We start from the raw sequence: 18,174 nt of genomic DNA, 5'->3' as shown, positions 1-18,174 counted from the left end.
GATGCCTCGGAAACGATAGCCAACAGCCACAAAAGATGTTCGGCTTCCAAAAAATGTTCAAAAACTGGAACACTTGCTTCCGGGTTTTCGGAGTTTGAGAACCAGAGCGTTTGAAAACCAAGGCATTTGAGAACCAAGGTACCACTGTAAAACGTTGAACTTGCTTTTCTTTTCTTTTTTGGTTTGGTTGTTTATCCTGGTATTCTTGCATCCCCCCCCCTTTTTTGGGGGGGGCAAATAAAAAATCCCCTGCTGTACAGTCTCTGTCCTGATCAGCTTTGGCACGCACAGCAAGGCTGTTGTTGAAAGTTTGCTATCCGGTTCCACCACTACCGCCAAACCGGGCTGTAACAGTGTGTCTGAGCTTTCTTACTTAAATTACACAGCATTCTTCTTAATTGGGCAGGACTGACCTTTCGGGAACTGGTGAGTGAAGCGTGTAGAGGTTTGGCCTAAGTACTTTTTGTAGTCCTTCCAATGCATAATACTCCCAAACCAGTTTTGATAATGAATAATTATTTAACTAATCATTTACATTTTAACTAATTCATAGATCAAGCAATTACAGTCGCATATCCAGATGCTCTTTGGAGATACCGAAGGATAAACTATGCAGTGATCAAAAGCTGTCCATTTCAACTGTACTTGGAAGTCAGTTCCCTGGAACATAGTGGGTCTCCCTTTTAAGGAAATAGGCTCAGGCTGCACAGCTTAAGACAATTCATTGAAACCGCTAAAGGTTTCAGCCACATTTGAGTTTATTTTTCTGTTATGTTTTCCAAAAAATAAAAATAAAAATTTAAAATAAATCTATTTTTATTATTGGATCAGCTTCGACCGGTGTCAGAAGAAGCACTCTGGATACTCGGGGATGGGGTGGATCAGAAGAAATTGCATAGGTCCCAAAATTGTTTTCTGCTAATTTAAAACAAGGTGTGTTTTTTTAAAAAATAACACTTAATTCTGAGACCCCAATATTATAATAACTATGTAAACTGGGCCCACACTTTAAAACCCCTGGGGTGGGGGGGCTGAATTCCACCCCTGTATGGTTCTTTCCTAAATAAAACGAATCCATGTTTTTAGTTCCTCCGAACTCTTCATAATTCATCTTTTCCTATGTTGCTGTCTTTTTTTCTCTCTCTTTACTGACCTGCTGTTTTGTAATCATTTAATGCACCGGATTTTTAACTTGGCTGCTTTTCATGTTTGGATTGGCTCTGGAAAATCCTTGAAGACAGAAATATTTGGATGGAGTTGAATTAAATCATAGGGTCTGCAGCTTCCTCTCTCTGATCTTCCCACCCTAGCCCAAAAATCAAAAAACGTAACCGCGGCCAAAAAATGTAACCGCGGCCCCTTTAAGTCTAAGGAGCTGACTTTTGGCCCGGGGGCAAGTGGACGGCCATTCATCGGTACCCCCAGGAGAAGGGGGCGGAGAGAGGCATGCGGCCCGCGGGCCGTGCCCTCTAGCCTGCCCCTTGATCTGCCCGCGCCCAGTTACCCCCGCGGACGAGCGGACAAGTGCCAAGTTTCGTGGAGGTCGGGGGGGGGGGGAGAAAAGGGAGAGGAGATTAGATTCCTTGTTCCGGGAACGGAGGCATGTGTGATCTCAGCCTCCTGGAATCCGCGAGTCGCCTGCGATCCCGGGATAGGACGAGGAAGGCGGCGCGCGGGGGGGGGGGGGAGGAAACCCGAGTCCTATAAGAAGCGCGCCGCGACGAAGGTGCAACAAGTGGAGGTGATCCGAGGCTCCAAAGGCACTGCTGCAAGAATGGAGGTGCTTTCAGGTAGGGGGAAATTGCCAGGAAACTTGGGAAAGGGGGGGGGTGTAGAGGTAAATCTTGCCGCAAGTCCTGTAAATCCCTTCTCCCACCCCCAGCAAAAAGGAGAATGGCTCGATCGAGTTCTTGCTCTGGAAGTTTGCAAAGTTTTCAAATAGAAGTCAGAGTTGGCAGACAGCGATGGGGGAAGAGAGGCAGAGAGTTGCCCCCCTTCAAGGCAGCTTCGATTGGAGACGTTATGGAAGGATCATTGCCATATTCTTTTTAAAGCTTTTATCTGCCGATCAGGCTGGTGTTGTTTGTCTATATGCCCAGATAAGTTGGTAAAAAAAAGGAGCTCTTTTTCCCCCTTAAAACATGTTTAGGGGTACTCTCATTTTGACTCGAGAAAAAAAATCACCATTTTATAGTTCAAGTCGGGGAAAATAAATACAGTAAATGGACAAAAGTACAAAGATTTGCAAAATGTTTAGGGGTATGAGTACCCCTGGGTCCCCCCCCAGAAAAAAAGCTCTGGCAAAAAGGAAATGGGGAATCCCCAGTTGGGATGAGGGAAGCAGTCCTGCAGGAGCTCCTAGGAGCAGGAGTGGGTAGGAAAAATTGACTGTCCCCTCCTGATTATTATTTTTTAATTGCCTGGAGCTTTATTATTATTCTAACCTAACTTCAGCTATCCTCTTGTGAAGCAGGCTTTTCCCTTGTTTTCAAAGGCAGGTCTTCTGTGCCTTTTAACAGCTGTTTAACGGGCAGGGATTCAACTGGTAAATCTCTCCCGTGAGTCCATTTGAGAGAGAGAAAATGAACTACTACCTGTCTCACAGGTTTTAAATGCGGAAGAAACCTGCCTGAAAAGCAGTTAATCTAATGTAATTAAGAATTCTGTGACTTTTTGTGTAATAAAATTAATAATCGAATGGTAGTTCTGCCTTGGCTTCAACTGACTCAGGCTGGTAAGAGAAAGGAAGTTTTTATCGGGGAGAATCATCAGGGCCAACTTTTGTTTGAACTTGCGCAGTGTACACAAGTTCAAACATCTTGGCATCTGCATGAATGAGTCTAGAGCATCTGGATGCTATGAATAAGACAAGTCTTTGGTTCAGATTTTCCCTTTAGCAGGGAAAATGCTCTACAGAAGAAGCTGGTGGAAAATTAACTCAGAGTAAAGGACGCCAAATCCAAACTCTATTCTGGAACGGGGCTACTGCTGGCTTAGCCGGCAGAAGGAGCACAAATCTTTAAATGGTGTTTTTGCTGGCTTATGCCAGGTTCACAAGTCAAAATGCTAAGCTGGCTGGGTTTAGGATCTGGCCTAAGTCCTCTTTTTGGGTCCTGCCTGTGCCACACCCCTGGAAACCCCCTTTCCAGGGCTTACACCAGCCAGAGACCCTAACCCCACTCAACTCAGTGGAGCAGGACCCAGCCAGCTGAGCCCAACAACATAAGCCCTGAAAAGGGGAAGGGAGAGGTTATGGGATGGGACTAGAGAGTGGGGACTTAGGCAGGATCCTGACATGGTTCCATGTGGACTAGCAACCTGGTGGTAAGTTACACTACAAAAAGGGTGGTGTTAATTTGAACACTATTTTAAAGGCTCCCCCCGCCAGGTTTAGGCTGACGGCTGAGCAGCTGCAGTCAGTTGACCAAATTTCCCAAGTTGTGCAGACATGTTCTTGGGTGTTCATTATGGGGAAGAAGCTCATAAAACATAGTTAAGTAATACTGTACTTCAGATGTGTCTCTTATGTCAACTGTCAAAAGTTGGTTGCTGAGGGCAGGCTGCTGGGTGGTTGGGACGGGCAACCCATTTGCTCACCTCTTTCCATACCAGGTGGTAAAGGGTTAAGCTGATTCCACGCTCCACTTTCCCTTTCTAATCTTTCCTGTCCAAGCCAGAATTGTAAAACCAGAGCAATTTCCCTTTTCTCCTTCCCTGCCTTCCCGGAGAGCAATGAATGAGAGATAAATCTTTGCACATATCTCCCGCTGCAGTACCTGAGGCCAAAGTTAAACATTCGCTCAGAAGGAAATTTCTCTTCATCTTGGGGGACTTCTATGCCTAGCCATGGAGTGCCAGTGTGTGCTTTGCACTTAAGATGGCTGGGTGCTGTTCTTGGCATTCCCCCCTTGAAGGATCACAGCTGTGGATGGCAAAGTGGTGCTTCAGGTTAAAAACAGTTTCAGGTTAAGAACGGACCTCCGGAACGCATTACGGTAAATACTTAATCTGAGGTACCACTGTATTGTCTAGTATTCTATTTAGCAATAGCAGCCAACCAAATATCCCCAGGAAGCCCCCAACCACAGCAGGAAAGAATTTGCCCTCCCTGTTCTTTTGTACAATCCTAGCATCTGATTATTATTATCCCTGAACACAAGAGGCTCCATTTAGTTCACAGGAGAAACAGAGACATAGTAGAGGCTTATTTAAAAAGCTTAAGCCTCTGCAACTCTCCTCACCCAAGCAATTTTATTTTATCATTTCATCTGTTTCTTGAATCTTCCTAGGAGTTCAAAGGGACATACATAGTTCTCATCCTGCTTGTTTCATCCTCAAAACAACCCTGTGAGGTAGCTTAGGCCGAAAGCGAGTGACTTGGCCCAAGATCACCCAGAATGAGGATTGGAACCCTGGTCTGCCAGGTCGTAGTCCAAAGCTCTAACCACTACACCACACGAGCCCCAGGCCCCCAAACTCTCCATCCTGCCCTCAGAGAGAAAATGCTTCAGCCTTTTAGACATCTTAGTTTCCTTTTTCTAACTTGGAAACCCAAGACCCTGGGAAGTTGCTGCTTTGCTTAAGGCAGCAGGTAGACCTGGGTAATAATTGATCGGTGTATTTTTCCCCCCCTTTTCAAAACTGGGGGAATCGCCCATCCTACCATTTCTTCATCCCTATGTGTAACCTGAAACTAGCACCCAGAAAGAGCCTCATAACTAATTAAGTCTGCTGCCTCTTCCTACGCTCAGACTTTATGGCTTTGACGCCAAGTCAGCTTCTCTCTCCTTCTCTGCCCCCACATGGCTTAGCACCTAGCCTGATGAAGAGCTCTGGGGAACTCTAAAGCTTGCACATCTTTTGGGACCAGCCCCACAATGCCAGGAATTAAAATGCATCTTAAAATGTCCGGAAATAAAAGCTATCGCCCTCCTGTGGACTGTGAAATGTCTTCTAGAAATTGGTCGCCTTGCATAAACCGTCACACCCTCCTCTATTTCCAGGGAGCTTCTCTGTGGGATTCTCTGCAGTTCCTTCGCACACATAACTCCTGGGTTGTCCTCCCACCTCTCAGCTTCTTCCAAGATAGAAACACAGGACACTGCTTCCTTCATCTACTCTGACTGGCACCTGTCCTTCCCCCAGGTTTCAGACAGGAGCTTTTGCAAGCCCTACCTGGAGATACCAGGATTGAACCTTTGACCTTCTGTATGCAAAGCAGATGCTCTACCCACCCAGCTACTCTGCCCTTACCCAAGACGTCTGTGATTGCTGCATGAGAGGGTGGGGAGACCAAATTGCTTGGTTGAAGAAAATCTCGTTTGCTTCTGATGTGCTGTTAATAATCTGTGCATACAAATTGTCTCAGTGAGAAGGGTGGAGTGTGCCTGATAAGGACAGGCAGGAAGCCCTTGAGCTGTCTGTGATGTGTGTAGATAAGTTGATGCTGTGGTTTTCCCACTCAGGGGAAAGTGATGTGGACTTTGCCTCTGGTAACCTGGGTCAGTAATCTGATATGGGAGTGCTATTTTTCTTTCAGTCTCTTCTTTGTGTATTTATATTTGTGTGTGTGTGTGTGTGTGTGTGTGTGTGTGTGTGTGTGTACAGTACTTAAAAATCCCTTTGCATATCACCTGTCCTTAAAGTACCCTTGCAAAGTAGGTCAGCTAAAAGGTTTTGCCCTTAGGTACAGACTCCAAAATACAAAACTGCAGGTCCATTCATTCCATGAGCTGTGAAGACTGCTGGTGTGCCTAAGTGAAATGCAGTTTAATGGGAAAGCTCTTCACTCTTCAATATACTGTTACGTGCGGTTCCAGAATAGGCCTCCACAGTCACTTAAGGACTCACTGTTAAAACTGTATTCATGGAAGACAATCTTACTTGGCTACGAGTGATCACCAAAGTAGAAGAACGTGCCACACACACACACACCATTTCCCAGCAGTGTGAGATTCCCAGGGTTCCAGACGCTTGCTCATGTTTCTTTCAGAAATTGGGCATGGCAGAGACTGTGATGTCTTTATGATATATAGATTTATTACACATATATTCAACCTGTACCTACATGGAGGGATTACAGAGCATTCACATCCTGTGAGGGTCTGGCCTCCCCCTTAAGTCAAAAAGTCTGTCCTCTGTGCCTCTTAGTTCCAGCCTGTCATTCCCAGCCCCTCCTCCTCCTTCTTCTTGCTGCCAACCCACTTGAAGGACCTCCATCATTCAAAGTTGAAACCCTAAACCTGGCTTTTGCCTCTGCCCACAAGCACCCAACAAGAAGGGGCCCCACTCCCCTTTGCCTGCAATCTTGCCTTCCTTGATGAGTTTCCTTGATGGGTCATTACTGGCTTTTGTCTCCTGCTAATGGCCCATCCAGCTAGCTCTGCATAACTAAATCCAGGGGTTTCTGTGTTTGGCAAAGTTTAATCGCACCTTGATTAATTCTTACTTTTACTAAATCCAGGAATTATGGGGGAACCTGGCCCCCCACAAATCAATAGCAATGTTTTAAAAGGGGGATATTGCAATTAAACACAGACGCACCTTCTTCTTCATATCTGACATGTGCATGTTCTAGAAGTTTCGCACTTTTTTGCACATATAAATATGCTTGGCATACTCAAGTTTTTAAAAACATTCTCTTTCTGATCTTTTGGAGGTGAACACAAAAGCCATATATTTATGATTTTGTTGGGTTTTGTTCTGTGGTTTCGAAAGCTGCCTTGAGAGCTTCCTAACCAAGGTGGCCCATAAATATTATATTTAAGACTGTTTTCAGTCCCATTCGACTCCTGCCTTCCCCAACAATTGAGTTATCCTGCTGAGCGAGGGGGGGTGGGGGTGGGTGGAGTTCCAATATGGGGAGTTGTTTTTTGGATCCCAGCCAACTTCAGGCATTTCCAGTGGTGGGGAGTTGTGACTCTGAAAACACACACACAGCCCTATCTGCCCTCTCCCAAAGTGATTTTGCATGTTAGTATAGAATAGGGAGCCATTATTTAGAGTGTTGGACTCCAAGACGTGGAGGTGCCCCCTCAGACATGAAGCTCTCTGGGTGACTTTGGGCCAGTTGCTGTCTCTTAGCCTAACCTACCTCACAGGTAGCATAAAGGGAGGGGGGGTCCTTGGAGGAAAATTGGGATGTGTATATGTACAGGTAATAAATAATGTGCGAGAGGTGTCATTGCTACTTTCTAGAAAACCCCAAAGGTCCCTTGGGTGCACACTGCTCGTTGCATGTCTGTTGGGGGTTACACTCTGGGGGAAACCAGTCTGCCTCTTTTGTCTTTTCCAGCCCTCTCCCCTCACAAGCATCTGCAGAGGCCCACCTTGAGGTTTACTGTGGACTGTGAGCTTGCCCAACGCAGCATCTTAACTTTCTGCTTGCTTCTTCTTCTGCAGTGGACTTGCCAAGCCACCTTTCGTCATCGCCACCATCTCACTCCCAGCAAGAAATCGCACTCGGGATCAAAAATGCTTACAACCTGGCCATCAACATGCAGGATGGCGCAAAACAGCTGCTAGCAGACTATGTGAGTCCTCAGAACCTGAAAGAAATGAACATATTCTTGGAGGCCAGGAAGGTGTGTGTGTTCAGCTAAGCACTGAAATTAATGAGCCGAAGACAGCCATGTCCTTTTACTTCAATATTGATTGATTGCTTTTATATCTCACCTTTTTCACCAACCCTGTGAGAGGTAGGTTAGGTTAAGGGGCAGTGGCTGGCCCCAGGTCACCCCATGAGCTTGTGTAAGTCACTTTGAGATCCCTTGGTGCAAAAATGTGGCTACAATAAAGCCAGCTATGCATGGAAAGACAGCCAGCCTCTTTCCTGAATCCCAGCGAGGATTTGAAACCTGATCTCCAAGGTCCTAGTATGACGCTCTAAACATGAGGCCGCACTGGCTCTCCTCCGATCTGACTAGCCTTGTGTGTAAAATGATACTGGTTTGCCTTAACTCTGAGCATAGGACGGGGTCTGACGCAGGTGCGGACAGCCAAGCTGCAGTAACTTGGCCCGTGATCAGAGGCACGTTGCGTTTGAATTGTCTCCTCTTCCCCCATCCCCACCTCCTTAGATCATCTGCTTTGCGATTTCCCTGTAGCTCGGCGAGTGACCTTGGCCTAGCCTCGGAATATCTCAGCCAAACAACAACGTTACAAAAGGGTGTTTGTGAAGACAAAATGCGATTGTCTCATCTGCCGGTACCTTGGAGAAAGGGTGGGGTACAGAATCCAGGAACCCGAACGTCAAGGCTTAAGAGCTCTGACCGTCTTGCGTGTCTTTTCATTTCTCAGATGTCTATTCAGGACGAACCCTTCACAAATGCCGGTTTCAACCCTCCCGTCGAGCCCTTCCCAGGCCTGCCGTCGCCATCCCTTCCCCCCAGCGCCTGGATGGACCTTAGCGACGCCGAACGCCTGCAGCAGAACGTCACGGCCTTCTCCAATTTGCCAGTGTTCCTGTCTGCCGTCAAAAGCCAACAGGAGGTGATGAACTCCGATGCCAGTGACCTGCACCACCAGCTCACGTTGTCGCGCCTGCAGTGCCTTGGTCTGTCGAACCACCTTGCATCCATCATGGCTTCCATGGGCCTTGTACCTGCTCCAGCAACGCCGGCTGAGCCGCCGGGACTTGGCGGCTCCTTTTTCATGAAATTTTCCGGCTACCGCGTTTGCCATCTCTACCGGGATTGGGTCCTCCGTTGCGTAAAGGACCTGTCCCTCCTGGCTGACCGATACCCTGTCCCCTCGCTCTGAGGGGAAATTGTGTGGTGTCGTATGTACCATCCCAGTTGGCTTCTGTTTTTGTGTTGGTGAGGGGAAGTTAGGAGAGTAGAAAACTTTTTCTCTCTGCCCACGGGAAGGCTGAAGGAATGAAACGCCCTTCCCTTGTGAGAAATGCTTTTCTCATGTAGCTGCCCCAGCAAAGCAACACTGAACTGCCTCCATCTTGCCTATCTCCTTCATATTCTCATTCTCGTCCTTCTTGTCTTAAAAAAAAGGGGGGAAATCCAGAATATGAAAGGAGAAAATGTTTGCAGAGGAGCAGCATTGGCTCTCCCGCCTTTTGGCAGGGCCTGAATGCCTTTGTTCATTGTGAGACAAGAGAGATGGTGCTTCCACCCCACAGCAGCCATTTTGTGAGAGCTACTTTGGCCTCTCAATTTGGAAGAGGTTCTCGAGGGGAGCAGGGTATCTGGTTCCAAATTTTTCGCCTCCCTGTAACACTGAACACTAAGAAACATGATGTTCAAAGGCAGTGGAAAGCCAGTATAGCCTATGTGCCTTTTCTTATCCTCTGTGTGGCGCATTTAGAAATTCAACAGGTAAAGAAAGCCTGTAGGCCCTGTAGACGGCTAACGGGAGAAGCATGAACCCACCGCAGTTACTCCCATCACAGTTGTTAAAGGTGCAGAGTGGAGGTGGGGAAAGGTGATTAAGATGGAGTCCTTATGAGCAAGGCTTTTGCGGCATTATTCTCTTTCAATCTGAACACCTTTCTACTGGGTGGTGAGACACATTGAGAGAGGCTGTGTGTAGTTCAAATCCCTTACTCAGGCCCTAACCTACCTTACAGGGTTATTGTGAGGATGAAATGAGGAGGGGCAGAGCCCTGTAGGCCACCTTGAGCTCCTTGGAGGCTATAAATGTAATAATGATTATTTTTTTCCCATTGGTTCCTCAGTGCCGAGTTACTTCTCTCAAAGAATTATCTTGAGGGAGAAACCATTACCTATTTCATGGTATCTTGTTAACCCTTAATAGCCCTTCTGACCCCACCCTTTTCTCCAGTTATGGGGAGGAAGAATGTGCAAACTCTGGTTTTGAGAAATCTGTTCTCTTCAGGGCTTTTGTTCCTGTCCTAGAGGCTTTAGTTTCTACTGTATGTGTTACGTTTATATTAATTATATATGTGGATATATTTATATAGCTGCAGCCTAATTATGTGAATATTGTTAAATTAAACTATTTTTAGTAGGAAGCATAGTTGTTGTGACTTTTCTCTGCCACGGTTGGGAATGGAGCTCACGTAATAAACTTCTGTCAGGTTGCTTTTATTTCCCGAACCTATGGAAGCAAGCATTCAAACGGTATATGGAAGGGGTGGCCAAGGAAGGGCTCATGGCTGTTTGCATGCCCACAGATGCCTCCCCTGTGGCCAGCACCGTCCTCTTGCGATGCTGAAATTAGGCTTGAAAGAAGCATTTTATTGGAATTAACAGGATAGGCTTGGGGGGGGGGGAGGTGCTCTGTTGGAGATTCTGTGGTTGTGTGGCTTTCAAAAGTGCCCCTAGGCCCAAAAGGGGTTTGTTTCTGTCAGAGGCCTTCTTGGGCCTGCCAAGGGTGCCTTTCCCTCACTGCCTAATAAATAGCCCTGTGCGTCGAGGTCGAGGGGCCAAGGCTGTCAAGTCCAGAGCATGGGGCTTGCAGAGAGTCTTGTGCCTCTGAAGCCTTTTGGAGAAAACATGTTAACTCCAGCCTGGCAAGTGAGTCTCATCTACAGAGGGGACCAAGGGCAAGAGAAGAACTGCACGCACGGCGGTTATCTCTGCTGAAAAGTGCATCCAGCAGGTGCGACAATTAACTTCATGTGGAAAATCCCTCCATGTTCCATCGTGATAGGCACTGTTGCTGCCACTGAGGCAGGCAAGCGAGGCGCTGACTAAAAAAGGCAGCAAGCAAACAGTCACGAGGCAAGCGAAGCAGCCCTGACAGCGGCAGCAGCAGCTCAGAAGAGAAGCGACCCCCAGCTTGCAGGCTTCCGTCTACAATTTTTGTCCCAGTATTTTTTGTGGTCTTGGCTGCCAAAGGAGGCAATGTGGCCCATGGGATGGACCACCCTGGCCTAGAAGCTGAACCACCCCTATAAACACGCACACAGACACTTCTTCCTAAATACTGTACTGACTTAACGAATCCAACTTAGGCGGTGGTGTACCAAACTGGAAGCCAGAACACTTCAGCATTTTTCAACAACTTTCTCCACCGTTTAAGTGGAAGTGAAGTGAGCGGTATTTCACTACGACGCGGCTGTGTTACAGAGCTTTGGGCCCACTGTCAACTTCAGGGTCTATATAAACAAGTGCCAAAATACAGTGAAAACAGTTTCCAAAACTGCAGAAGTGTGTGCTGCCTGTGTAGAAAACTGGCAGGGAACAGCTGTCTCTGTGCGTGGAGACATGCAGTTCTGAGCAAATACAGTATTTGGCAGGGAACAGAACTCATTTCAGCAGTGTGTCTATGTGTGTGTAGATAAAACCAGAAACTTGCATATAAACAACTTCTGGCTCAATAACTGACCCTACGCCATGCACGCATTATGAAGAGGGATTTATGCTGCCTGCCGTGTTACTTTTCCCCAAAAGGGCTTGTCCTAAACCAATTTAAAGCCAAGAGGGGGCTGGGAATCCTGTTGTCCTCCAGTTTCTGGACTACACCTGCATACACACCATACATTTAAAGCACATTCTCCCCACCACACACACAAAAGGAATCCTGGGAATTGCATTTTAAGGGTGCTGGGACTCATAGTTCTGTTAATGGGTAAATTACAACTCCCAGGATGGGGCAGGGATGATAGGTTCCTTATCTCTGATATACCAGAAGCATGGAAAACATGCCTCACCATCTGCTGCATGAGCAGCATACACACAGCATTTCATACACAAGCGTTTTTTGGACACTGGGGAGATTGTGCAACCACTTCCCACTCTGGAAACACGATGGTGAGGTAGGGGCAGCTAAATCCCAAAGGACCATGAGTTTAGTAGCTCACACTAACAAAATATTAAACTGCCCACCTAACCCTAGGCAAAAAACCCCACAACACCCCTGGATAATGATTTTCAAGAAACCGGGCACTGTTGGTGTGTACATAACTAGGTTATAAGTTGCATAGCCGGACTGAAAGTGGCTGGGCAGGACTTGGAGGAATTCAGGCGAGGAAGTTCAGGAGGGCAGATTGCTGTGGCTTGAGCAGCCTGCAAGCTTCATCCCAGTGGACAGGGACAGAGAGACAAGCAGGAGAACAGGAGATACAGGTCCCAGCACTGCCAGGCTGGAACTTTTGAAGAAAGACCATAGTTCAGTTGAAGAGCATATGCTTTTGAGTGCGGGTCCCAATTCTTTCTGCAGCATCTTCAGTTAAAGCATCATGTTATGGCAGGGGCTGTAAAAGCAGGCCCAGCACCAGCAGCCAGCCAAGTAGGACAAGGCCCCAGGTTCTTGGAAGGGCCCCAAGTCAGCCTGATCCAGCTGTGCCCTCCTGGCCTGGCCCCTGGATGCTCTTCGGCAGTGGGTGTTGTAGCTCAGCTCCCATCCACAGTGGCTGACTGCCATTTTAAGTTATCCAAAATGTAAGACCCTGGCCCACAGATATATGAACTTTTCTGATATTACTGTATAGGTTTCTGGTCCAAGTAAGACCTGGGATGCTGCTATGGGCTCCCCCCAAATCTGGTGCCAACCTTGTGTAAAACACATCTCCCCAAAAAACCACCACTGCCAGTCTGTATAGCAGAGGGCAATTCTAAGCTAGAAGCTCAAGCAGGCTGACCTGACAGAACGCTTCTTCACATGCCTTAAAAATAGTAATAATAACAACCCTCACGACAGGAAGAATAAATTATGCCAGAGCAAACCACGCCAACTTTATAGGATGGATGCAACATTTTTCTCCCCGGTTTTGTCTTATGGAATTTATACACAGCTCTGGCAAAGAATGTGTTTGTTTGCTTTAGAATATCCCTTTTGCGTCATTCAAAGATCCTGGGCTACGTCCAACGACCCAGTGGAACCAGTAAATGAAATATGCCTTCAGCTATAAAGCACCGCATTGAATTCCGATCACCCACCAGACCCGCCACTTCCTGCATAAACCCAATTGTTGGATGCCAGCCCAGATAAGGAGTTCTCTGTGTCCTTAGTTCCATGACAAATCTCCAAAAAGGTTCTTCACATGGGGGGGGGCAGCCTCCGAGGGAGCCCCTCGGGATTCCGGAAGATGTTTGGACTGCTCAGGGCAATACATACACCTCATTTTGTGAAACATTGACGTCAGGGTTCCCCATTTTGCCTTTTGGGAAAAAACCACTGACCTTAAGGAGCAGAACTACCCAGCTACTGTACAAGCTAGAGCTGGAGAGAACTTGCCCTAACTTTGCACTTCCATTTCAAATGTGTGGAGCCCCATTGGGGAAAGGAGGGTTCCAGTAACCACAGATATTTGGTTGGTCACTGAAGACAGCTAGGATTTGTCAACCTCTGCTTGCTTCAGAAATTCCTGGATTCAGTAAAAACTGACTTGAAAGGAGAAAAGAGGATCTGCATTATCTGGACAGGAAAACCACAGAGAGCAGAAGCGGATGGGGAGGGAAAGCTCATGTGCACTAGAGACCAAAAGGCAGCCAGTTCAGGCGAAGGTCAATAGAGGCAAAGGGACCAAGGCCTTCTAGGGTGTCAGAGGGAGAGGAAGCCCAACACAGCTCAGCTGGCAGAGCATGGGACTCTTAAACTCAGGGTTATGGGTTCGAATTCCACATTGGGCAAAAGATTCCTGCATTGCAGGAGGTTCGACTAGATGACTCTCAGGATCCCTTCAATTCTACAATTCTATTCTATGATAAACACCATGGATTATGAGTTCTTAATCCATGACCAAGTGAGGAAAAATCTGAGTGAGAGTTATCACCTCTGCAAAAAACATAAAACATTCAGAGAGACGTATAAAAGAATAGCAGAGATTTAAATAGGAAGGACTCACAAAGCTTATTTTGAAGAACAGAAAAGAGGACACATTTGCCAACTTCTACTTTTAACTATGGATGACTATGACGACTCTACCCATGAAAAAGAGGACGTGCCCTGGAAAAAGAGGACATATGGCAACCCTACCTAGATGAACCTTCCCCCCCCCCTTCACAAAGCTACGGTTCCTAGAGGGATTTAACAATGAATTTACAGGAAACTCTGGGAATTGTAGCTCCATGAGGTGAATAGGAGACTCCCAACAACTTTCAGCATCCTTGACAAACTGCAGTTTCCAGGAGTCTTTGCAGGAAGCCATAAAGTCTTTAAAGTCCTGTCCTGAACCCCTGGCCTACCTGGCAGCAAGTTAGTAGGCCAAGTCCAAAGTTCAAAGTCTGAAGGTCAAGCCACACAAGTGAAGTCCAAAGGTCAGGAAATGAGGTTCAGGGTCAATCCAAGTAGCCAAGTCCAAAGTCCAGCAGTCAGGAAACAGTCCAGAGTCAGCCCTGAAGCCCAGTTCCATGGTTGTCCAGCAACATTCCAGTGAAGGACCATCAACATGGAGAGCTAAGGAGACACAGCACCTCGACTCTGCTGCCCTTCGCATGCTGATGGACTGCAGCATCTGGGCTCAATGAGGCAGGTGAACCTCACCTGTCCAAGCCTACTCCAGCCAAGGATTCACACACCTCCTCCCAGAGCCTCACCTGGCCAGCTAGAGAGCTGGCCTGTTGGCCCTTGCCTGCCTCAGCTTCCTGGAGCACCCTGCCCACTTCTCCCTACACCTCAGAGCCCGCCATGTTTCTATTTTTATTATTATTATTATTATTATTATTATTATTATTATTATTTATTTCGCACCCGCCATGTTTGTAGAGACAGGGGCCTTCTGGCTCTGGTGATGAGTCCTGCTGCTCTGGTTCCTGTGCACTGACCCCCATCCCCTCGTCATCCGCCATCACTCTGTGAGCGCTTCCTACACCAACCTCTCCTTCCCCATCCCCAGTTTGCTCCATGGTGTCCCAGTCCCCGGCTATACCCCTTGCCAGGATCCTCTTCCTCCTCCCTGTCATCCCGCCAGTTCATGACAGTATCATAGTGCTTCAAATGTATGGTGGGATTGTGGCCAAAGAAATAAAGAAAAGGGGGAAAGCAGATGGGGGAATAGGAGGAAGTCCAGTGAACCTGAACATGTTCACACATTACACTGGAAACAGGTGCAAGCTTGCACCTGTTCAAGTGTTTGGTGAAAGACTGTACACTTTTTTATTTGCACAGCGCAGTTATCATGTACACAGATATTGCACGCATCGAACATTACACGTGAAAAGTACTCATGCATGTACAACTATTTTTCTATACAGGGATGAAGATTGTACACCCTTTGAGACTTATGGGTATCAAAACGGGGGAAAGTTGATAAAAGTCTAGATGTATCATTCTTTATAATGATCTGAGAGAGGACAAGGGTCTTGAGCATTCACCCTGAATTGTCTGCGCAAATTATGTGGGGAGGTGACAGCTGCTATTTATTATTTCATTCTGATTTGTTTGCAAGAAAGGCTATACAATGTTGCATCAAGCGGCTGTGATCCCACACTTTCCTGTGTATTTCCCCCTCACTTTACTTGCCACAAAAGGTATGGAGTGTGTGTATGTTTTGGAAGTTGGTTTGTTACACGTGCACCACATCCGCTTTAATTGTGCAACCTAAATTTGCCAGTATGCAATTGAATCCCACCCACAAGATAGCTACGGCTTCTTCACCCTCTGTGCATGATCAGAATTTCCCAGGATAAATAATGACATCCTCACAGCATGCTGTTAGTCATACCGGGCATATAAACATGTTTCATCATCGTATCTGCCGCTTCTCAAAACAGAAGCAAACATATTGCGGTTTCTCCTGCTATTGTGCTTCCTGACACTATTCCTCATGGCCTCTTATCAAGCACAGTGTTTCCCTTATCTCTCCAGGAGCCAAAGTCTCACCGGGACTTATCCCTCCTGTCACAACAATCCTTACAAGCAGCTTCCAAAGAGCCAAACAGCTTCATGAATGCCATCAATTTTGCTCCATTCAGTAGGCCTCGTGGGCTGGGTCAGGCTGGATTAGCACCAAGTGAGGCACCGGTCACCAACGTGGTGCCCATGGCTGCAACCACCTCTTGTGGTGCCTGGAAAATGTCTTGGGGAGGGGGAATCCCCACACCATTTTGAGGGCCTGCCTCTTTTTCTGTGTTTTTTTTTTTAAATGTCAGCCATTATGCCACACAGTGGTACCTCGGGTTACAGACACTTCAGGTTACAGACACTTCAGGTTACAGACTCTTCTAACCCAGAAATAGTACCTTGGATTAAGAACTTTGCTTCAGGATGAGAACAGAAATCATGCGGCGGCGGCAAGGAGGCCCCATTAACTAAAGTGGTACCTCAGGTTAAGAACAGTTTCAGGTTAAGAACGGACCTCCAGAACAAATTAAGTTATTAACCCAAGGTACCACTGTACTCCCATGGCAGCCATTTTGTGACTGGCGCCCACACCACTTTCTCAAAAATTCCACATGTACCCACTGGCCCAAAAGAGGTTGGCACACCCTGCTCTGAGGAATTATGAGAAATTCAAAGGATGCCTAAAGAGCTTCCTATCTCACGACTCTTCAAACATGGATCTGGACCCGGGGGTGCACATCTATGCTCAGAAGCCTTCTTTAACCTTCTTATAGAGCCCTTCCCTCTCACAAAAACCAGCGGTTGCCATCTTTTCTCTGGCGGCTAGATGAAAGGTGCCAATAATACAACTGGCTTTCTTTTTTTTAATCCCCCAGCATGAAGAGGCAGGGGGGAGCTGCACCTGTTGAATTTCGGCCCGTCATTCAAAGCATAGCAGGAGGCTTGTCTGTGGGAGTGGGGTCTTTCTTTTGGCCTCTCTTTGCTTCCTTTGGGGTTGAAGCAAACAGGGATAAGATGCACCCACGCTCATCCAACAGGGGGCAGCCGTGGCCGTGTCTTGATGGGGGTAGTGTTTGGTGGGTAGGGGGGTAAAGGAAGGATGGAATTAGAAATTATAAAGAAAGCAGGGGAGACAAAGGAAGAAACTGAACACCACCGTGGGCTTAGAGAGCCTACACAACAGCCAGTTCCAATCTCTACACATTCCCAGCGACAACACCCAGAATTCCTGGCTCCCGTCCATTGCTTTCTTTTCTCTGTAATTCGTTGGAAAGGGTGTGAATCGTTTTTTGAGGGAGAGTGACACTCAGGTCTCTGAGCAGATAACCTTGGACTCAGAGGCTGACATGCTTCCCCACACGCCTTCAAGAGGCAGCAAACAAAGGTCACACTTTCTCCTCCTCCTCCTTTAGTGCCAGGGAGCTGCTTCAAAGGCAGGAAGCGCCCGGTCCTGTCACTTTTGTTTCCTCAGAAGTGACGCAGGACAACGGACACATCTATCCTGCAAAAGATACGTGCAGCATGACGGCTTGGAACGCCAGGGTTACGCCACTAACTGTGGACATTTCATGTCATATTTTCGCACCCAGGACCCATATCTGAGGACGCACTTCTTTTTAACTACCAGTATATACTTTTTCTGGCGGAAGTGTTCCCACCCAATTAGCCCCAGGCAGCATGGAAGTTGTAGTCTGGCAACGTCTGAGGGCCGCAGATTCCCCAGCTCCACATTAAGCTATTGTTTATTACCGTTTTGGCCTAACTTAGACACTGCGACTGTCCCTCCCTCTGTGCAGATATTCTGCAAGCTGTGCTTGCAGACATCAAGACAGGAACCAGACGGAAGGGCTAGATATTTAGGTGCAGGGTTACGTGGCCTACCGCCACTTCTTGCTCCCGTGTTAATAACACCTGCACAGGGATTTTGCAAGTCTGGAAAGCAAGTCTCCTGTTTCCTCAAACACAATTTTGGGGCTTCTCCAAATGACCTGTTCACTGAGCCATTCCATTTGCTTTGTTTGCACAAAGCTTAGACAGAAGTTAGAATATCCCCAGGCGTTACTGAGCGCTCATTCTGATTTGTTTGCAAGGATGTTATACAACAGTGAAAACCTTCGTGCTGATTTGCTAAGACGTTTTCTTGTTAACCATTTGTATGCCCCTCACTTTTCAGTGCATTTCCTCATCACTTTCCTAACTCCAAAAAGTTTGTGGTTTTTTTAAGTAAGTTTGTCACGCTACGGTGACATACTTTAGTTAATGAAACCTAAATTTCTGGTATGTGGTTGAATCCCGCCAGCAAACTAGCAATTGACTAGAGGCTCCTTTTGTTAGGGATTGCATACCTGCACCAGTCTTTTGCAAGAAGCATAGTACAGCTCACATTTTGTCTTTGGAAAGTCTCTCAATCAGGCAGTGTATAAGGATCACAGGGCAAATACATCAGGGAGGGGTGTTACCATTTTTACTCTT

The 18,174-nt window shown here is 47.0% G+C and overlaps 1 protein-coding gene across 2 annotated transcripts; it reads left to right on the top strand.

Moving 5' to 3' along the window:
• Positions 1-910: 910 nt before the first annotated feature.
• On the top strand, positions 911-9,985 carry LOC308461781 (cardiotrophin-2-like). Of its 2 annotated transcripts, none has more exons than XM_080978938.1 (3): positions 911-1,790; positions 7,402-7,583; positions 8,299-9,985. In XM_080978938.1, exons 1-3 carry the CDS (start codon positions 1,775-1,777, stop codon positions 8,758-8,760), a joined length of 660 nt encoding a protein of 219 aa, XP_080835064.1. In that variant the 5' UTR covers positions 911-1,774; the 3' UTR covers positions 8,761-9,985. The 2 variants fall into 2 exon arrangements, with proteins under 2 accessions (XP_080835064.1, XP_080835065.1); XM_080978939.1 differs by having other exon boundaries at positions 1,029-1,790; positions 7,402-7,532.
• Positions 9,986-18,174: the final 8,189 nt, after the last annotated feature.

Source organism: Podarcis pityusensis (assembly GCF_964106645.2).
Source record: "Podarcis pityusensis genome assembly, chromosome: 13".
NCBI lineage: Eukaryota > Metazoa > Chordata > Lepidosauria > Squamata > Lacertidae > Podarcis > Podarcis pityusensis.
Note: the sequence above shows the minus strand (reverse complement) of the source record. Positions and strands in the feature narration are given on the sequence as shown.

Excerpts from the sequence above, each read along its gene's own strand:
- LOC308461781 (XM_080978938.1), top strand. Across the intron at positions 7,584-8,298 it reads TATTCTTGGAGGCCAGGAAG|ATGTCTATTCAGGACGAACC; the intron begins GTGTGTGTGTTC and ends TTCATTTCTCAG.